This window comes from Aureobasidium subglaciale (assembly GCF_000721755.1).
Source record: "Aureobasidium subglaciale EXF-2481 unplaced genomic scaffold scaffold_25, whole genome shotgun sequence".
NCBI classification, from domain to species: domain Eukaryota; kingdom Fungi; phylum Ascomycota; class Dothideomycetes; order Dothideales; family Saccotheciaceae; genus Aureobasidium; species Aureobasidium subglaciale.
Genome location: NW_013566970.1, coordinates 135910 through 156975, shown reverse-complemented (window position 1 = coordinate 156975; position 21066 = coordinate 135910). Strand labels below are relative to the sequence as shown.

General features: G+C 51.4%; 7 protein-coding genes across 7 annotated transcripts; 4 read left to right on the top strand and 3 right to left on the bottom strand.

The window, feature by feature from the left end:
• The first annotated feature begins 1 nt into the window (after position 1).
• On the top strand, positions 2-2125 carry AUEXF2481DRAFT_447925 (uncharacterized protein). The gene is made up of 4 exons (XM_013484989.1): positions 2-238; positions 941-1461; positions 1573-1660; positions 2011-2125. The coding sequence occupies exons 1-4, from the start codon at positions 103-105 to the stop codon at positions 2040-2042; spliced, it is 777 nt and encodes a 258-aa protein (XP_013340443.1). The 5' UTR covers positions 2-102; the 3' UTR covers positions 2043-2125.
• AUEXF2481DRAFT_447821 (uncharacterized protein) lies at positions 2074-4809 on the bottom strand. The gene is made up of 2 exons (XM_013484988.1): positions 4539-4809; positions 2074-4438 (listed from the first exon to the last, which is right to left on the bottom strand). Exon 2 carries the CDS (start codon positions 4342-4344, stop codon positions 2209-2211), a length of 2136 nt encoding a protein of 711 aa, XP_013340442.1. The 5' UTR covers positions 4345-4438; positions 4539-4809; the 3' UTR covers positions 2074-2208.
• Positions 4810-4947: 138 nt separating this feature from the next.
• AUEXF2481DRAFT_43587 (uncharacterized protein) lies at positions 4948-5620 on the top strand. The gene is made up of 3 exons (XM_013484938.1): positions 4948-5033; positions 5094-5196; positions 5258-5620. Exons 2-3 carry the CDS (start codon positions 5142-5144, stop codon positions 5527-5529), a joined length of 327 nt encoding a protein of 108 aa, XP_013340392.1. The 5' UTR covers positions 4948-5033; positions 5094-5141; the 3' UTR covers positions 5530-5620.
• Positions 5621-6695: 1075 nt separating this feature from the next.
• On the top strand, positions 6696-8552 carry AUEXF2481DRAFT_32638 (uncharacterized protein; the record flags this gene model as incomplete). Its single annotated transcript, XM_013484913.1, has 2 exons — positions 6696-7223; positions 7281-8552. 2 exons carry the CDS (start codon positions 6696-6698, stop codon positions 8550-8552), a joined length of 1800 nt encoding a protein of 599 aa, XP_013340367.1.
• Positions 8553-8982: 430 nt separating this feature from the next.
• On the top strand, positions 8983-11115 carry AUEXF2481DRAFT_447764 (uncharacterized protein). Its single transcript, XM_013484987.1, has 7 exons — positions 8983-9387; positions 9440-9690; positions 9746-10023; positions 10077-10139; positions 10191-10400; positions 10456-10545; positions 10609-11115. The coding sequence occupies exons 1-7, from the start codon at positions 9086-9088 to the stop codon at positions 10981-10983; spliced, it is 1569 nt and encodes a 522-aa protein (XP_013340441.1). The 5' UTR covers positions 8983-9085; the 3' UTR covers positions 10984-11115.
• Positions 11116-11898: 783 nt separating this feature from the next.
• On the bottom strand, positions 11899-15041 carry AUEXF2481DRAFT_101231 (uncharacterized protein). Its single transcript, XM_013484986.1, has 2 exons — positions 14435-15041; positions 11899-14384 (listed from the first exon to the last, which is right to left on the bottom strand). The coding sequence occupies exons 1-2, from the start codon at positions 14834-14836 to the stop codon at positions 12135-12137; spliced, it is 2652 nt and encodes an 883-aa protein (XP_013340440.1). The 5' UTR covers positions 14837-15041; the 3' UTR covers positions 11899-12134.
• A 2621-nt stretch (positions 15042-17662) lies between these two features.
• Positions 17663-19472, bottom strand: AUEXF2481DRAFT_43581 (glycoside hydrolase family 16 protein). The gene has a single exon (XM_013484937.1). It carries the CDS (start codon positions 19198-19200, stop codon positions 17830-17832), a length of 1371 nt encoding a protein of 456 aa, XP_013340391.1. The 5' UTR covers positions 19201-19472; the 3' UTR covers positions 17663-17829.
• Between the last annotated feature and the right edge of the window lie 1594 nt (positions 19473-21066).

The window sequence follows — 21066 nt, the reverse complement described above, 5'->3', positions numbered from 1 at the left end:
ATCACATTCCTCTGGCTTATTCAGTGGTGGCTTGCGAACATCTTTCGCACATCCCTTGCAGTCAGCCCGACCTAACCTTCACATTGGCTGAAGCCTGCAACCATGGCGTATCCATTCGAGCATTGGGAGCATGATCGCTGGGGCGCTTCGTCTCCTCCACCAAGAGCTCGCTACTATCGAAATACTTATCGACATAGCGGCCATCTCACACCCGAACCACAGTTTTCGAATCTTCATCGCTCGCATTCTCAAGGCCACAATGTCCCTCATCCCACCAACATCCATATCCACAACAAGATTCCCATCAATCAAGAGACGACGACTGCACAACGAACAGAAGGGCGACCACCCATGCCCGCACCCATGCCACCTCCACCACAATTTCAACAAATCCCCATGATGGCGCCACCTATGTTTGTGCCTCAACACGTTCCCATGATGCAGCAAGCACCACCACCCATGCTAGACCCCCACGCCCTCCGAGCCCAACGCCTAGGCGAACAACTCCTCGCCGAAGAATTCGCAGACATGCACCTCCACCGCCACCGCTCGCACTCCCGCGGCCGCTCCCACTCGGACCACGACCGCCTACGCTGGGACCTCGAGCAACAACGCCGCGAAGCCTCCGCTCTAGCAGCTCGCCGCCGCCACGAAGAAGAAACGGCCGCCCTCCGAGCCCAATTTGAACTCGACCGCCGCCGCGAAGAAGCAGCCACCCTCGCCGCAAAACACGCACGCGAAGAAGAAGCCTCCGCCCTCGAAATGAAGCTACAACTCGAAGCCGAACGCGAAGCCGCAAAACGCAAACAAGCCGAACTAGACGCAGAACAAGAACGCACACGAGTCATAGAAGCCCACGAGCGCAAACTAGCCGCCGACGCAAAAGCAGCCGCAGATGCAGAAGCAGCATTTAAACTGCGACTAGAACTTCAACAACGAGAAGAGCAAGAGCGAGAACGAAAAGCCCATGATGATTTCCTGCGGAGACAGCGGGAAAAGGAAGAGGAAGAGGAAAGAGCATATAGAGAAGCTTTGCGCAAGCAAAAAGAAAAAGAAGATGCCAAAGAGAGGGAATATCAAGCTTTTTTGCGAGAGCAAAAGGAAAAACAAGAAGCAGAGGAGAAGGCAGCGAAAGAGGAACAAGCCCGCATCGATTCTGCCATGCGAACACGTCTCGAAAAACTGGGCTGGTCAAATCACGATATTGAAGTTGCTCTGGATCCCGAGAAGGCGGAAAAGGAAAGAAAGAAGAACAAGAAAAAGCACCGACATTCTGGTGAGATGGGAGGTGGACACTTTGATGGTGAGATCATCATGGTACCTCCCAGTCTACCAGACGCCCCTGGTGTTTCCGTCGGCTTCCCTCAACAAGCACACGTCCCCGTATACCCACGCATCAACCGCAAGTTCCTGGACATAGAGACATTAGAACATTACCACGTTCCTTGGGAATGGGATCGTGTAAGTCTCCTTCTCCTTTTCTCTTTTCCCCAACACTTCCATGCTGCTTTCCCCTTTTTTTCGTTCTCACAGATTCTGGGGGTCAGAAGTACTGATGGTTTCTGAAATCAGGCAAACTCAGACTTCATCATCCTGTTACGTGAGCTCGATAAATACGAAACAGATGTCCTATTCGAACACACGCGTCGCCGTCGTCAAGGTACCGCTGCACCACTTCTCATTGATAAGGTCAAAGATACAGCACCCAAATATGCGTGGGTTAGAAGAAAGAGTAGAGAGAGAAGTAAGAGTAGAGGAAGGGATATCAGGGTAACTGAGATTGTGAGGAGGTAAGAGATTGTGGTTTCATTGGGTAAAAGAAAGACGTCGGTGTTTGTGTCTGCATGTGGAAATGGATGGATGGATTAAGACGAAAGCTTGAGAGTCTGTTGGGTGCAAGGATGGGGGAAAAGGTGAGGTTTGCTTGAGAGGCTTTCATGCTGTTTTACCCCTATTATAGCATGGTGGAGTGGCCGCAATGTTGGTTATCCATAATTGATCCCTTCCCAGATCACGACGCTTCGCTCTGGCGCATGACATGATGGCTCATGAGGCATTAAATGCTGTACTCTGAATCTCACCTTGACTCTGATCATCAACACCGAATATAACGAGACAAGTCGAGAACAAGCTTGTTGAAAGAAAATCAATTATCATCAGTCAAGCGAGCAACAACAGCCCATGACTGCACCATAGGATAGAACATTCTTAGACAATATACTCGTCCCCACCAGTCATTCTCCCAAAGTCCAGCTTCATCAACAGTCTATCCACACCTCCACCTCTCCAAACCTCGAATCCTGAATCCTGGCCCTCAACCTGCAAATATCTAGCAGCACCCAATCTCTCATGGTCCAGCTGACGTAATCTAGAGACTACGTCTTTGAGCGCCGCATCTACGCGCTTACGAGAACGGTCGAGTTCGCGTGCTACTTCTGCTTCTTCGTCGTCGAGGAAGTCAGTGGCTCCACCAGCGTCTAGACTGGATGTTTGTTGCAGGCGTTGGAGACGGCCGAAAAGGGCGACTAGGGCGTCGATGTGGGTGAGGAGGTCGCGGAGAGCGCGTGTGTATGCTGCATCGGTGAGGAGAATGACATAAGATAAAGCAGCGAGGAATGCTCGATGTGCTCGTCCTAGAGTCTCAGGGTCGTGGTGTTGTGCGGTAGCCCATGGGTAGAAAGCATCCCATGAGCTGGTGATCAATTCACCTTCGAAATATGCTGTTGTTTCGGAGAGTAGGAAAACAGCTGCGCAGCAGGTGGCCCAGACTTTGCGTTGAGCAGCACTTCGGGTATGAGCGAGTTGTTTTGCTTCTGGGCTCAGGCGAGCAGGGTTCGCTGCTGCACGTCTTGAACCAGATTCTCGCCATAAATTGGAAAGTCGCATGTGTGCTCTTCTGAGACTTAGCAGGTAGGCGTTGAGTGCAGAATATCGGTCCATGTCATAACGTGAGATGAAGAGGTCCAGTGGTGAGCGAATGTGCATGGTGAGCGAAGTTGGCACAGGGAAGAGAAGATCGTTGAAAGAGGTGTTGGTCAGACTGGCTGTTTCCAAAGCTGTAGCATCTGATGTCGATGGCCTTGCAGTAGCTCTTCCTTGGTCGATCTCGAGTCGCATGTTCTCGCGAGCGAACTCGAGAACTTCGTCTTCAAGGTCTTCGGTTTGCAATGATGTCAAAGCTTTCCACGTTCGCGAAAGAGACTCGTTGACTTCGCCCTCCTTCATCATCACGCCACGAAGATCTCGTCTCGAAGGTTCTTGCAGATATCGACCATGTTCGACTCGTCTTGCGTCAAGTGTTTCCGCTGCCTCGGATATGAGAAAGACTGCGAATTCGCCTCGGTCCAGAAGGAGAATTTGGCGAAAGGTGTTTAGGACAAGCTTGATCTCATTCGGTGGGAGCAGGCGTTGAAGGACTTTCTGTGATAGTGATGAACGTATTGAGGATATAGCGGTAGAAAACGTAGCAGGCATTAGGGGAAAGGATAGCGATGAGAGCGATTGGAGATGTGCGTTTAGCAATGCAGCGTCTTCATTACCGTGTGTGATCTGCGATGCTGACGAATTTTGAGTATGCTGTTTGACTTGGTGTAGTGACTTTCCGACAAAGAGTAGAGAGCTTCCAGTCTGTCGCGAAACGAACTTGGGCAGTAGCTCACGTCGCAGGACGTATGACGGTGGCCCTTCGGTAGACTTTTGTACTGTAACAAAGAAGTCTGCTGCACCATGACTGGGTAGCAAGCCATACAAGAGCCACACAGACACCTGTTTCAACCAGGCCTTGTCAGCGACGCAACTCAACTCGGTTGCTGCAGTTTCAATGTCGGGAAAACCTGTTTGTAGCTCTGACCGAAGATGATCAATGAGTCCAGCCCCGGTGGCCGCATCGGATATGGCTGCATCTTTCGGATCTAAAGGCTGGATGAAGCATGCAAGTCTCCAGTACCAGTCCATACGGCGACTCCACCCATCAAATTCGCCAACGACTGCAGAGAGAGGCACAATGTTGTATGCACCGACTATGGCCGCATCTTTGGTCAAGATCTGCTTCTCAACATCCAGGATCTTCTCACGAAAACGTGCAAGATGGGTTTGCAACAACGAGGCAGCTACAGCACGGCAGATGGTCGAAGAATGTTGCGAAACAATGCGATTTGCATGGTCTCGAATTTGACGATGCAGACTGGCGAGCTTGCCAACCGTCGCCAATAAAGCCGCTTCTGATGATGACAACAGTGGGAAGGCTTTGTCTACAAAGTCGGCTCCGGATCGGCCGGACGTGCCAGTCGCAGGGAACAGCGGCGAGGGATGGCCGCTGAGGGCGATGAGCACCTCGTGGAGCATTGCAACTGCACAGCTCGAGAAGCCAGATGGGCGTTGTCTGCGACGTCCCGACTAGATTTTGCCTTGCGCGTGTGAAGCGAAAGAATCAGCAGACCTAACAGTTCAAGACGACACATGAGCTCCGGTTTCAGATTGATCGCCGACTGAGCGACGCAAGCATGTTGGGTGCTCGGATACAATTGGATATTACTTACTTTTTCTAGAAGGAAAATCAACATGCGACGCGCGCCCAGGAAACAGGATGGAGCTGTCTCTCGCACAGACCGCGTGGTGGGATCAGAGGACCTCGGTTTGGACGCGCGATCTGGGGAAGTCGTTCACGAGGGTGGACATCCTTGACGAGCGTCCCGAATTGCTTACGACCAATCAATGTGCTAGCTTCATATCATTTGGAAGTGGAAGTCGAGCAAAGTTGCGCATGAGCAAAATGGGCCCAGACCGCATCAGCCTTCTGCGGGAATATAGAAGCGTTCCAACTTTGGATCACAGCGCCATCGGTACCCCACAGATGACGACGGGTGATGCGGGCTCTGGGCATTGGACGAGGGCACTTGCCTGCCCTGGTTCACGTCTATCTTTGTTCTGCCTTTGACGTTCAATCAACCTCGCTTCTCTCTTTCCTCCATCCTACATCTCACACTCTAGTCCACCTGCATTGACAGACGCCCATACCTACACCTATACCACAGGTACACAAGCCTTCCGTTCCGAGCCGTCTGTGCCGGCGACTGACAGCCTGCCCTTCTCAGGTCACCCAAAAGCAACCCAAGAGATCTACCGTAGCACCAATCGCAAACATGCAGGCCGTCAGACAGAAGATCAAGAGAGCTCTCAGCATGCACGACAAGGAGAGTGAGTTGCACCGTCCTGACAGTCGTCCCTGTGTCGACCCCGCTGACCCCGCTTGTGACAGCCAACTTCGACGAGCACGAAGAGCTCGACGAGGAGACTACTGGTCACCTTCACAAGCAGCTCGAAGAGGCTGAGGCTGAGGACTCCAAGTACCCTCAAGGCAGACCCGGCTCCTTCCTCAACCGTCTCATCTCGCACGGCAACAAGAAGACCGAAGACCAGATCGCTGCCGAGATCGCTGCTGGCCCTCAGGCTTCCACCACTGGTCTCCAACAGCGCCCAGCTGGTCTGCAGCCTGATACCACCACCGCTCCCAAGCCTTCTCACCCATGATTAACGACCACCGAAATCAAGTCCCACAACATCCGTCAGCACAATGTTACTGCATGCACAAACACCTGAGACAGACAGACAGACGAACAGCATGAGTTTAGTTTAGAAGCAGTCAATTATCCGTATTTGTATGTTTGTTGATCAATGAGAGCTTCTTCATATGCTGTACATCCGAATTGGAGTAAACGTGGCCATGTGTGACGTGTTGCGACGCGGAAACGGAGACTTCTCGCACTCTTGGTAGCACGTCCTGAGCCATCACAGACGTGTTCACCTTGTCCTTCAGCCACTATAGGTCTTTAGTGCAACACATGAGGCTAAAGGACATTCGACTAGACCAATCGGCATCTACCTTCGATGAAGAAGTTTATGGTCAGGTGATCTGCATGGCGTGGACTTGCATCTGATGCAAATTTACAGACACGGTCAGAAGCACGACGTAAGTCAAGTCCAGCGGTGAAGGATGACACTCTGAACCACACCTCAGCCTCGATAGTCACAGCTTGAATCACAGCAGAGTCGTGCGATTGGGGTGCAACAAACAGTACACAGTTGATGCCTGAGGTAGTGAGCGGATGCCTGACGGGAGAAGTCTAGTTGCCGCAAAGGTACCAAGAATGTATGATCGGATCACTCACAACCGCGACGGCTTTGTCGACAACACCGACAGTCAAAAGTCATGGTGCACACCATGACGGTCGTGTGGTGCGTCGAAAAGTGGCAGACTACAGCCGAAATTGGCAAAGAGCAGATCAGGTTTGCAGGCGGGAAGTGGCACGCCGCGCCGGGAGTCGAGCGCGCATCTTCGACTTGGGCCAGAGCCGGGCCCGCTGTCTTCAGTCAGCTCTCGCCCTGTGAAGTTGGGTGCGACTGCTGTTTCGATGCAGTAGAGGCGCACTTGCCTCGTCGACCAGTCTCTCGTTAATCATCCTGTTTTCTGTTTCTTGATCTTGATCTTGATCTTCCGTCTACTCTGTCGCTCATTGCCAGCCCCCTGATCGATTTTCTTCTTCGACCTAACCTTAATCACCACGACCTTTCCGATTACTCTACAACGATAATACTATCCTCGGTCCGGACTTCGATTCTCCTCGTTAAGACGACCCAATTCCTCCAACGGCATCTTCGAATACATCTTCTTCATGCAATAGTCAAGCGTCTAGACAATGCCCGACAATGCCACCATCCGGCGCGCACACAGGAGCTTCTTCAGCACTGAGCGCGTGCCGCTTGCACAGGGCCCGGGAAAAGAGTTGGCAAGAGGACACACGCGAACTGGGAGGAAGAGAGTGACGGGACGTTACATAGCGCTCTACGCTCTCGCCGTAACGGTCGCGACGCTTCCAACTGCCCTGGCCCAGACTTGCATTCCTTTGACATCCTCGTCCGAGTGCCGTGCTTTCGACACGGCCTCTATCTCAACCGACAGTACCCTCACCGGACTATTCCCATTTCTTGCTGGTGTAACAGACACTTCTTCTTTCGACACACAATTACAACAATACATAAACAACGGCTTCATTCAACAAAGATACGCTGAGCTGATCGGCTGTTCTGCTTTCGACTCGTCCAACTCCTCCAACTACTATGCACGATATACTGCGAGCGTGCTCTGCAATGCAATTGTCCAAAACTCGATCAACGCATGCGGTTTGACTGGAGACGCGACACGACCACTGTGCGCCAATACTTGTGTAAGACCTCATTTCTCATATCCAGATGTCCATGTCCATGCACTGACTTCTTTTTAGGCCGAGTACGCAGAGAGCGAGCAATCCATCGCCGCGAGTGACACATGTGGCGACGCAAGCTCTAATGCTATCAGCCAGATCCGAGCCGACTTTACAAACTGTGCATTGCCTGCAAACTCCTTGTCCGAATCATGCATTACAGGCGTCACCAATGAACCCGAGAATTGCGGCTTTGCTTCTAATCTGGTCAATCTCTGCTCTTACTGCGCTGCGAGCTCGCCCAACGCTACTGACTCTTGCTGTGTTTACTCAAATACCACGACCCGCTGCGACAACGTCGTTCTGCCCATCGTTGCAACTTCATCTATGCAACCTCTTTTCACTTCGACCTCATCCGTTACCTCCTCGACTGCTACAAGATTCCCATCTTCGACACCCTCCTCGGTTGCAAAGAAGAGGAAAGGACTCTCAGGTGGTGCAATTGCGGGTATTGTGATTGGGTCTCTCCTTGGCGCGTTCGTTCTTCTTGCGCTCTTCATATTGGCATGCATTTTCTTGCGCCGTCGAAAACATGCCAGTCCAGCTACTAGTGTCTTTAACCAGCCAGTGAGATCTCGTCAAGGTGGAGCACCTCCAGCTATGTCATATCGACATGATGGCGCTAGCAGGAGTCAGAACGATGGGGTCGAGGCTCTTCCTGGTGGTCGTGTTGCCCGTATGGCAGCATTGGAAGCCATATCGAGTGGCTCAGAACTCAACACGCGCTCTCCAACGATTGCACTCGACTCTACTCCAGAAGCCCAGCGTACACCACATTCACGTACTGGTGGTCTTGGCCTCCCTCCTAGACGAAACGGCTCTCTTTCTAGTGGTTCGCTTCTCGCGTTTGGTGCTCATGACAGTCCTGCTGGCGACGGGATATCCTCTCCAGAAGGCACGTCCGAGTCAGAGCAACTGAATTTCTTCAAGGACTACTATTCACAAGACGATATACATCCTGGTGATCTGGTATCGTCTCTGTGGGCCTATCAACCTCGTGCTGCTGATGAGTTTGAACTGGAACGAGGTGACATGGTCAAAGTCGTTGGCATATGGGATGACGGCTGGGCAACTGGAATCCGGGTCAGCATGCGCGCAGAAGACTGGAAGAGTAAAGGCAAGCTGCAACGCGATAGCGGTATGAGCAGCGGCGATGCAATTCCTGAAGAATACGGACCAGTGAAAGCCTTCCCACTCGTTTGTGTATGCCTACCGCAACACTGGCTCCGGACCATTGAAGGCGACTCAACTGATGTGGGCGGCACAACGGACGATCGGGCTAACAGCCCGTAGAACGAAGTTGTCCCTGTTTATTACGACTAACAAGCACACCCTCCAGAACGCATTCATGTCCTCTTGTTCTTTCCATGGCTTTTCCTTTCTTTCTTACCCTTCAGCGCTATACCCAAGACCCTGTTCTCAAGTTGCATATTGTTAATCGATTTGTTTGGCTTCAATTCTTTGGACGATCTTTGTTTCTGTTTCTGCTTAGCGCGTCTCTGTAGCAAGGCCGCAATCCTTTCTGGGTTCGCTGTGTCAAATACCACATTAGGCATGCAGCATAGTTTGCTTATGCAAGGGCCGCCAAACAAATGGCTGATGATGTTGTAAAAGGTCATCCTTCGTATGCAGCTTTTCACGTGGGGTCGATGGATCCATCACGCGATCTGACCAGGCAACCTATAGTTCAGCCTGGGCATCGTGATTTGACTGACTTCGCACCCTCTAAACATCTTACAAAGAGTTGAGGAAAGAACCGTGGCCATGTTTGGACCCGTCATAGACACGCCAATTTTTCCCAGGCGGAACCAAAGCAGGCAGGCACGATGAATCCATATCCTAGACGCTCAGATGTAAATCTGGCTCAACAAGCCAAATACACTCCACCAGCCTACTCGTACCCGACTAATATGGGAGATTCACCTCGCGCCAATCGTCATCATCGCAAACGTCGTTCTCCAAGACATAAGTCATGGTATCAGGAGGGTGTACCGATCAATGTTCATGTCGGCAACAGACGCTCGCCGGGTTATCACACTTCAATTCAAGTAACCAGCGCAGATGGTGATAGATTCGCCGACCTCGTTCATGAGACCTTGAGAATGAATCCGCAGGATCCGTTGCTGATGTATGTTTCTCTCAAGACTCACCGGCCTGGATACTAATTGTGTTTTCCTTAGCACGTTCAATGGGTACCAACCCTGGCTTGAACAAGTCATCTCGACCTGCATTGATGATCGCTACGACGAACTTACCGACCTCAATCGAGCGCTACAGTATGATGACACGGTCAAGTTTCCGGAGCGAAGCAACAAGCGATCTACTCAAATCCCTTGGTCATTTCTGGTCGACCAGATGAATATTCCTGATGTGTACTGGTGGACATTCGGCAAAGATCCTCCCCAAGACCGACCACAAGCTGTCGATGAGAGTCAGTGTTCTGACCAAGATCTCAAAATAAGCCCGAAAAGCTGACCAGATCTTAGTTGATGAGTACCGCTTTCGCATCGCTGCTTGGTGTTGTGGGCGTCGTGCCTGTCGTTTCGACGAGAGAGTCCCAGTCGTCTTGATATTTACCCAAGACAAGCTCCCTGCCGAAAACGTCATGCGCGATCTTTTCTTTCCATACTTCTATGAAGACGAAGAGTACGATCGACCGCGTAGAGATGAAGAGAGTGTTTGCTGGACATTCCTGAGGCTGTACTGGCTTTTGACAGACTGGCAGAACATCATCCGAGAGATTGAGAGGGAGTTGGAGGAAGCTGTACGTATGCTGACTGTATTGGTGAGCATGAAGTACTGATAATCAATCGAAAGGAGCTCAACAGTCGTGGCAGGAAGCTTCCAGTGAAGTTGCGGACACGCATAATGCACAAGCAGGTTAGCATACTCCGTTGAATTTGAGCCAATTTTATGTTCTGACACAAGCAGATCGACCGGATTTACGAACTCAGCGAGTACATGAGATTCCACTCGAGATCTTTCAAAAAGCTACTCAAGCTCAGGGATACCATGCGCAAGGGTCCGGACGATGACAATGATCCAGTGTGGGACGAGATGGATGACGCAGTCGAGGACCTGGACCAGTACTCTTACTACATGGACACACTGAAGGAGCGCTTCCTCAATTTGATTGAATTGGTTAGTCAACGCTTCCGTTGACACAAAGACAAGTGCTTACACGAATTGTCCGCAGGAGTTCAACATCGAGAATGCCAACCAGTCCGACTATTCTCGCTTCTTGTCTTTGCTTGCGGCTTTGTATCTTCCAATCACATACCTCACTGTACGTCTTGTCAACGCTTACATTGTATTTGCACTGTACGAAGCACGATTCTGACGAGAGTAGAGCATCTTCGGTATCAGCACTCTAACTGCACCAGCCATTCTGTGCCTGTATATCTCGATCCCACTTCTAGTTGTCAGTCTGGTGTTCACAGTCTTCTTTCCATGGGCAGTCCAACGCTTCCAGAGAGTATGGTATCCAGCCAACAGGAACAAGTTCAAATTGCCGAAGAGTAGCTACACCATGTTGGCGGAAGAGCTGCCTTCATCAGCAGACGTGCCTCGGGTCATCGCCATCAGGGACCCAAGTTTACCTCGCCAACACGCAGCTCGCCAAAGCCACCACAGACGCAGCAACAGCAAGCCTCGTTCCAAGTCTAGAAAAAGATCACTCAGCACACGGGGCAGACGACGTCTCGGTGTAGACGACAAGGTGTAAAGAATTGTGGACCATTTCTCCTTTTTCGTCTTTCGTTCCTTCTTCAGCTGCGGCGTGGAGAATAGACTTGTCGACCTGTTCCATCGCTTACATTTGCCCTTCGGCGCGACGAAGCGGACACGAGGTCGCCCTTGCATGAATTGCTGAAGTACACCAAAGCCTCAGCTAAACCGGAGCTGACCCTGCATGCATTTATTCTCCGATACCTTAGTCATGTATAAAGTATATATAAATTAGTGTTTTACAGAGTATTTGAGGTACAACATGAAGCAGCAGAATAGTGATGTTTCGAGCACTTGTGCTAAGGAAAATTGGAGTGGTTCATCGTTCATGGTTTCCCAGTCTGCAAGCCTTTTAATGGATAATTTCCACAGAGACGCGCCTCCTTGTCTGTGGCACGTGCTGCGACAACCAAAAGAGGGACGTTTTGTGTTTCGTCGCCATGTCCAACCACCAACTTTTCCTCCTCCTCTCTCCCTGCCTCTTGTGGCGTCTACTTGTAAGAGACCGAGACAATTTTGGGGGAAGATAAAGAAAGCGTTGGTGGTTCGATGCTTTCCTGTTGGCGAAAACTAGTTTGAAGGAGAAAAAGGGGGAACCAGAGAGCGAGTCAGCAAATACTCGGTGGCTTTTTTTTTTGTTGTTGTACATATCAAAAAGCACCAAGGAAAAAAGCTGGAAGAGGACCCTGGAGTTGGATGAAACGATAGCTTTCTTTTGACATTTCCGTAGCTGAGGGTGGATATTATTGGAATGGTTGATCTGAAAGAAGAGAAAGGGTGTAGCAAGGGTGAGTAAATGAGCATGCTATGGATCAGTCAAGTTGCGGAGGAAGCGTGTCTAAAGCCCAAGGGCAGGGTCGTATTTTACACTGGTTGAAGAAGTCACGTGAGAGAAGAGACAGAGAGAGTGGATGCAAGTAAAAGCGATATTTGAATCAAAATTTTGGTATCAAGATGTAATAAAGATAATCTATAAAAGGAGGCCAGAAATGTGGTCCTCAGAGAACAAAGAATATGTAGTAGTAAAAGTAGACAACGCCCGCTAGATTTGTAAGAATCCCCCCCTTTACAATACCCGACTAAGGTCTTCGTGATATCTCAAGAAACAGCGTTATATGAACAAAAGAAAGGATGAGAAGTGGAAACCCTTTACCATGAGAAGGTCATGAGAGCGGGGTTGAGAGCGATGGGCAATAGGAAATGCGATGCCACGACTGTTGCCATGGGCAAGATGGCGACGAAATCGGTGATTTGCCAGTCGTAAGGGATGAAGTCGGCGGTGGCAAGGATGACCATGCCGACAATAGAAACGATACAGAAGGACAGCGAGTACTTGAAGCTCTTGAGAACCTTGGGCACTTCGATGAAGAAGTTGGAGAACTCGGCTTCCTTTCCGGTAGCGCCCCAGGTCATGTCGATCTCGAACATGTGAGCAAGAAGAGCCTGGGAGACGTGAAGGGAGAGACCACCGAGGAAGATGGCGAGCATGAGAATCCACTTGAAATTCTCGAAGAGAGCGCCGAAGAAGGACTTGTCGCCGATACGGTAGCGCATGATGGCGAGCGAAATGTTACCGAGACCGTTGAAGACAATGACCAACGAGAACCAGACCTTCCATGAATCGAGGTAGTACTTGTCGAGATAACCGTTGAACCAACCCATGACGAAGTAGTTGACAGTGGTGAGAATCCAGGCGGCACCGATAGCGTAGTAGGTACCGATGTAAGAGACAATGGTGATCTTGGAGGTCATACGAATGTTGGAGAAGAGGAACTGGCGGAAGAGAGGAGTGAAGGGACCCTTGTAGAACCACATGCGAATAGGGTTGAACAGAAGCTCGTTGCAACCGTAGGCATATTTCTCCCAACGGGCCAACTCGTCGTAGACAGTAAGAGAGACACCCTCTTTGAATCCTTCGCCAGCCCAAGCACCCATTCGGATGATGTAGCCGTTACATTGGAGACGGAGAGACATATCGAAGTCCTCAGAGACGTGAGACTCGGACCAGAACTTCTCGTAACCGTCCTCGTCGAAGTAAGAAACCTGTTGGATAGCAGCCCAGCGGAGGATGGCGTTGTGACCGACGAAAGGAGCAACGTCACCGTTGGAGACAGTGTAACGAATGGCAGTGTAGATGAGGTTGGTGAAGAAGGTGATACCGTTCTCGAAGTAGGTGTGAACGACTTGCATGACACCGGAGCTGAATTGCATGATACCGACTTCAGGGCCCTGCTCCATCTCGGAGGCAGCGTCGAGAAGACAGTCGGCAGGAACACGAGTGTCAGAGTCGATGAGCAGAATGTAGTCGCCGATACGGATGTTACCATCAGCCCAAGCACGACCATGCTCCTCGAGAACTTCGCTAAGGCAGCGCTCGTAAGCTTGAGCCTCGTCAGCCTGAGTCCAGTCGTCGCCGCGATCGATGGCGAGGAGCTTCTCCTCGACATTGCAGGAAACCATAAGACCGAAGTTCATGTTGGAAGCCTTCTTGAACTTTCCGCGACGGAGGAATCCGTCGAGACCGTGCTTGGGACGGGCAGTCCAACCAATGCTGTTGTCGGCGTAGAACTCGATTCTGGCCTCACGCTCCTCCTCGTCGAGAAGCTGAAGACCGTCGTCGTTGATGAAGATGTTGGCGGAACCACCCTGAAGCTCGTAGGTCGAGATGGCCTGCTTGATGGACTTGACGGTAGGGGCGATGACGGAAGCAAGACCCTCCTTGTAGACAGGGCACTGGATGGTGACATGAGGGAGGTCGCGACCTTGGATACGGCGGGGAAGAAGAGCAGAGTAGAAGCGAGAGTTCTGGGTCATCTGGCGGACAGGACCAATCATCTGTGCGATACAACCGACAATGACTTGGGCGAAGAAGAGAGTGAAGAAGATCTGGACAGGAGAGAGGGCGACGAAGGCGAGGCGGGTGTAGCCGCCATCAACCTTGACTTCGATGGCCAATTGTCGGTAACCGGCACCAAGAAGTGTGATAATGATGATGAGGGTGATCGAGACGAGGACGGTGTTCATGAGATGTGTGGGACGGTTCTCAGGAAGTGCTTCACCACTCTCCTCATCGAACTCTTCGGTAACGACCGCAGGGCCCTTCTTAGTCACAGGCTCGTCGGTGATCTCCTCAGGCTCGCCAGTCTTCCAGACGAGCTCCATGAGCTCGCCTTCGATCAACTTGGCGCGGTTGACAAGGTTGTTGGCATCATCATCCCAGACGACAAGGAGTGCCTCTGAGGCAATGAAGGCGGCGAACTGATGCTTGCGTGCACGGGGAAGGTCCTCCATGGTAGGAAGGATCTGGACTCTCAGACCGTTCATGAGCGGCACGTCCATGGCGTCGGGCGACCAAGCCAGGAAGGTCTTGATGATGCGAGAGTTGACAGTCATGGCACACTGAATCAGTTAGTCTGGTTCTGATATTACGAGAGTCATTGACTGCTTACCTGCACATTGAGTGCGGCACATGCCATGGCGAAGGTAGATGTGCTGAGAGAAGGAGGGCAGGCCAAATAGCTACCCTTGAACTTCCTGAGAAGAACACCCTCGACCTCACCGCTACCATCGCCAACCCATAGTCTGGCACATTGTTGTTGGAAGAGGTAGTTGACCATGACCTCGTGCTTGATGTCGTCCATGAAGCCTGATCTCGCTGAGGGTGCAATCGAGGCACCGGATGAGAGGAGTCCATTTCTGGGTGTGGAGAGGCCTGAGGGTGTTTGGCTGGCGAAGGCTGGTGTGGGAGGAGCGAGTGCCTTCTCGTTAATCTCGCTCATTTCGTTGGCTGGTTTGGCATTCTTCTTCTCTGCATCGCCCTTGCCAGCCTTGAAGTAGTTCTTGAGACCCATTATGGGTTGTGGCCTCTAGTAGACCTTGTAGTAACGAGTGTCGGGCAGTAGATACTTGTATGTAGATCCGGGGTGGAGGGATCAATGGTCCTAGTGCAAGATAGTCTTGCTAGTGTGTATATAGGACGGTTGCGAATAAATGAAGGGATGGGAGAGAGAAAGAGAGAGAGAGGTAAGAGGAAAGGCTGGTGTATATGAAAGCTCCAGACAGACTGACCTCGACCGGGAGACTGGATACATGATAAAGCAGAAAGACGTTGAATGCTGACGGAAACGGCAGTGCACTACTGTATCGGTCCAAATGCTATTCTAGCACAGAACATTGGCGGACACGCCGTAGGACCGTGGGAGACAGGTTTGACCTGAGATGCGGGTCTGGAATCGCGCTCTCAACGGGCACGTTGAGGCTTCGGTTAGTTCCAAGGTAAGGCACTGGGCTGGACACGGATATGAGTTTGCATGGCGCTTGACGAACGGCGCCGAGTCAAGAAGCGGCAACTGAGACAATGCGTTCGATGATCGACCTCTTTCTGGAGTTGCCGTGGCTAGGTCTAAGCGTAGCGAGCAATAATTCGACTCGATACCCTAATCAGGCAGGCGCGCCAATACTCGAGCCATGTTAGGCCATGATACATGTGTATAAGGTCATGCTGAAACCAAGCACCAAAGTATTGCTTATGCGATCGTCATCCATCTGTGTTCCTCCTGCTATCCGCGGACGAGATCGAGTCTTGCTTACGGTTATCGGGCTGATGCATTGTATGTACACATGTCGCATACAAAGTCCTTTCTTTAGAAAACCGGAGTGGTTCTCGGCAAGGTTCTGTCACGCTGCAAGGTACGGCAATTTGCCTTGATACGTAACAGTACGTACTCGGCAATCAAGGCACTCTGCAGACATTCGCTTGTCCGGGTGTCTCGAGCTCATTCTCTAGCAGTCGTATTCATGCGTCCAGAATCTCTCAGCTCTTCAGCTCTTCAGCTGGAGATGTGAGACATTCTGTTCTGCGCTTGGCACCGAAGATGCGTGGCAATTCTTCTGGAAGCGCAAAAATGTCTCTCAAGTATTTGGCTTTTGGCGAGTATTGAAAATCTCAACCGTCATCAGACTAAGGAACTTTGCCAAAAGACTTGCGGATGGCACGCGGGAGTCTAGCGGGAGCTCGAGCGCTGGTGCATCAGGCCGTTGCTAAATTCAGTCGCCAAGTTCCAAGCAAGGTTCGGCTGTGACCTCAACCTGACAACCTCACTCACCTGTCCGCTGCTGCTGTCGCTGCTGCAACCATCCGACCGACTCCCTCAACGTGCATACAACTCTAACTTATACCTTGTTATCTGCACGCTCCAAGTTAGCTGCTGTGATAGTCTTCTCTGCCGCTCGGCCACACATCCGCACAATATTCACTGAGCCACTCTGTGACGGCCGACCTGACCGAGGCTTCAGCGCGCATCTTGTTAGAGGAAATTGCGTCTTGGATCTTCAGCTTTCATCTATCGATTTGCAATCGGCGCTGCCCTGCAATATCAGAGATCTCGAGCCGTCCTCGGTCGGTCGCTTGCTTCCTGTTGTTAGGCTTCGATCAGAGATAATGAAAAAGTTTACAGATGGCAATCACTTGCCGTGCTGTGAGTTCTTGCTAGGCGGCTCACCCGCGGCGGATCCACTCGGTTAACATTTTTCAACTACTATTCAGATATGCCAAGCGCACCCATCCTGCAGAACATCCTGGTTTCCTGCAGTCAATACGTGAAAATACTTCACTCAATGGAATCGTGCATGGGCAATAATAGCGTGGTTGAGGTACTACTCCCCGTCCCTCCTTGCATACACTTTCGATACAAGATGCATTTCCAGAGAGCGGAGGATCATCTCTGGCCCATGCTTCCATAGTGCATGTGTTCGCTGGCAGATCCCCCAAACCACACAACACATCACGTCTCCAGATTCTCGGCCGCAAGCTGAACGTGTAGATCATGCCATCTAAACGACTATCTCGCCGTTTCTTGCGAGGCTGATGTCTGGCCGCCAGCACAGCCTTTATCATTGGGAAACCATACCAGCCAGCCCTAGCGTTGGCAGCTGGTCGTTTGCGGGCTCTTGTCAGTTCCAGGGGTTGGGTCTTTCAGCTCTTCAGCTGCCCATCAGAAAACCCTGACTACGTACGGGAACGCCATGGCTTGACCAAAGAAGCTTTTTTATCCTCTAGTTGACACAAAAAAGCATCATTGAAAACTTACTTACCACGCGTGTGGCGGTGGTGGTTTGTAGACGCGCGAGAGCGAACTGCTCGAGTTTCGAGAGATGGAAAATGCAGCTGAACTGTAATAAGTTGAGACATCGCTGTGAGACTAGCTAGATGGCCATCATCTCAACGTCACGGGTCTCACCTGCAACCCTGCTCTACGTTGCAAGTTCCTCACATGCCGGAGGATTCGACGGCCCCGTTTGACTGAGATCCTTCTTCCCCCTCCTTCGAAACGAGAACGGTGTCCCAGCCCCGTCGCGTCTATTCACGTTTTGTGTAACAGCTGACGTTTCGACGAGGACGTTGCTATCACCGGCAGTATCGAGACGCACATGGTCGTCGTCTCCGAGACAGGGTGGCCGTTGTACTGTCTGCTGCCTTTGACGTTTGTTGCCACCGTCAAGCGCCGGCTCTGGTCAGTAGAGGGCTGGAACAGGGCTGGGAGAAACCGTTAGATCGTCGTGTCCAGACGATCTCGACCAGCATCCTCCTCGAGGCAGGCACTTAGGATTCCAATCAAGCCCAGGTGTTGGCATAGATGGCTGGTATTTCATTGAATAGAAACAGCACAAGGCAAGTGTGGAAGATGTGTATGATCGTGAAAATTACAATGATGATTCTTGTCTATATTCTGAAAATTCATATCATCACCCTTTTGTGGTGAACCCATGTCGACCATAACTCCGAGGTATCGCATTCCGAAGATGAAAACAAAAGCGCTATCAAAATGAAGAGTAAGAAAATCTACTAGCAACCGTTGTAACCCTTCTGCTGCCACATCTTGACGCTCTTGACGGACATCTGTCCGTTCTTCTCCCATGTGGGGTACCACTGGTCACGAGCATCCCAGAACTCCTTTCTGGCCAGGGTGCTGCCATCGGTCCAAGGCTTGCCAGAGGCACCGTCCTCGAACCAACCGTTGGTACCACCAACGGCAAGGTTGATGATGAGGTAGAAGTCTTGGTCGAAAGGAGTGTTGTCCTTGCCGGTGGCAGCCCAGGGGTTCATAAGAGCGGTGCCGTTGCTGTCACTGACGGGGAATCTACCCTTCTGCCAGAAAGGCTTGTCGAAGTTGACGTACATGACCTGGAGAAGACGAGAGTCGACGTAGGTGAAGACGTACTTCTCGGACCATTCGAGACCGAAAGTGTGGTAGCCAGCAGAGTAGGTGGTGTGGAGAGCGGCGTGCTTGTTGTTGTTGAGCCACCAACCGTCGTTGGCAGAGTTGGGACCCCAATGCAGAGTGCTGCTCATGACATTATTACCGCCCTGAGCGTAGGTGTGGTTGTTTCCGCGAGACTCCATGATATCGATTTCACCCGAACGAGGCCATGCACCGTAGACATCGTCCTTGGGAAGCATCCAAATAGCAGGCCACAGCCAGTCACCCTCGGGAAGCTTGGCCTCAACCTCAACGCGACCGAACTTGATGGATACACCATTTCTGGTGCTAATGCGAGCAGACTTGACAGGGTTGACAATGGTACCGTTGGTGACGTTGGTGCCGGTGATACAGTTGGACCAGATATTGGAAGAGCAGGAACCATCAGCGAGCAAGTCGATGACGTTGTTCTGTTCAATGAGCTTTGCATCTTGAAGAGTGGGCTTGAGGACGAGGACGCCGTCTTTAATGTACGAGTTCTCATCGGTGTTGGTGGTCATCTCGAATTGGCCGTTGCCGAAACCGCCAACCTCTACTTCCTTGTTCCAGAACTTGGTGTTGAAGCCCTTTGAGAAGTCATCCTCAAAGACTGAGCAGTAAGTGTGGTTGGTGACACTGGCCAGACCGTCGTAGATGAGGAAACCAGTAAGAGCGATACCGATCGCGATACCGATGCAGGGAATGATGGTCACCCACTTCTCCTTGGGGTCCTTCTTCTCGAGCCAAGGCTTCTCAACTTCGCCCTTCTTCACACGTCTGGAGTGGAAATATCTCTGCTGGGGTTGTTGCAGAGCTGTGGAGGAACCAGCTGCTGAGACGGGCATTGAGCCATAGGGAGTTGCGAAAGGGTTTGCTCTAGCGGCGGGGGTGATAGCCTCGCTCTCGGGAGTGCCAGGTCTGAGGTAGGGGGTTGCGGCAGCCGAGGAGGCGGCAGTGCCATTGTTGCGGTCGTCCATGGCGAAGGACTGGTTGTGGTATATGGGTATGTGATTGACTTGTGCCTGTCGCTACTACCACCAAGTATGAATGAGTGGAAGGAGGATTGAAGAGTGCAGAAGGCAAGAAAACTAGTAGGAACGAGAGTGATTCTACTAAAGGCCGACCTTGGGGGTTTTGAGTAAAGCACGACTTGGGATCAACTAAGCCAAGCACCAACGGATATAGAAGCGCATACAGTCTAGTCCTTCCACGGAACGTTTACGCTACGTGGAAGCTGAAGAAGAAACACCATAACGTTGAGATTCCGGGCCAGGTGCAACGGCGTAAAGTGAACCAGTAGCCGAGCCCTCCAAGGTCTTACAGCAAACCTACCTACTCGCGCCATATCCGTGCAAGGTCGGGGCGTGGCGAAGAGTGAGCCGTCGACACATTTCGCGTGGTTGACATGATTTACCACACATCGACTCCACACACGGAGCGCATCTGCAATACTCGTGGACCGTGTGCAGATGAGTTGAGCAGTCCAATCGAGTTTGGAAAACCAATAGCGCGATGTTTTTTTCGGGTGAGGATGCGAGTCTTGTTTTGGAAAGAGGCGCTAAAATGATGCGCGCCAGGAACTGGCCGTCAAACCATGTAGGTGTCCAAGCTCTCAGCAGTTCCCGCTCGCGCCGCCCATTGGTCTCTCGGTCGACTCGGACCTGCATCGAGACTTGGAGCTTGTTGCACTTTGCGAGCGCCTCCAAGATTTGAAAAGCGCCCAAGGAACATGGTGACAAGGCAGAGTCAGGAACCAGACGTCGGAGGCTTGCACGTCATTTCGGCACTGCGCTCGTAGACTCTTCAGCTGCCAGGCAATCTCGAATTGCAATCTGCTCACGCACGTCGAGCGGCGCCTCAGCCGAGTAGCTTTTGTGGTTTCTGTTCAGCTGTCAAGTGTGCTGTTCACCGCGTTCGGCGAGACCGTGATCTGCTCTTACCACCTCGTGAAGTTTCATGCGGCCAACCGCACTGCTGCACATTAGTTGGTCATCGTGGGATGCGAGCACCTTTGCCGCATGCTTCTTGGAATCTCAACAACTCGGTCGGCCTAATTTTAGTTGGAATCCACCCACTCGTACACTTTTCGCAATATATTGTTATCAAGGACAGCGCACCCGTGATCAATCTTGGTGCCCCAATATTCTAATGTCTTATCTCTACTGAGAGTCTTGCCGGTGGTATTCGTTCACACATGTTGCCGCTCTCGAGTCCACATTTGCTATGTAGGCTGTGTTGTTTTCTCAGCAATGCATATGCTTTATTGGTACCGTGATACATGTGGGTGGTGTTCAAGAATCAAGCCCGTAACAATGGTTGGTATGGCTTCATTGTTGGTGGTGGCTTCTGATTTACACATCCGCACACTTCTCGCCGTGTGTCATGGTTCAGCCATATTTTCTTCAACAAGCAATTACAGAGTCACACAAGCAACATGGCCTGGTATGTTTGGAGCGTTCCAGCTCGATGTATATGCAAGCATCTCGTTGCTGATGTTGCCCAAAATTCGAGTCAGGGTTATCAGCTCAGCAGTTTAACCTTTGCCGAAAAAGAAGAATCGCCTGCAAACTCATACTCCACTCGGATGAGTCGAAGATCGAACCTGAGGAGGATCACAGTCCGATATCTCTTTGCTGCCGAATGCGATCGGGACTGAAGGATCATGTCGGTCTGTTATCATGGTGCTCCCTTGCTCCCTTTGGCCTCCACCTTCGGCCCTCGGTAACGGAAGCTCTCTAACATTTGAAGGCGGGGTCAACGACTGGCGACGTAGCCAAGGTACGTGTAGCTACGGAAGCTCTCGAGCTATCAGATCATCGGCATCAGTCAAAACTTGATCCATC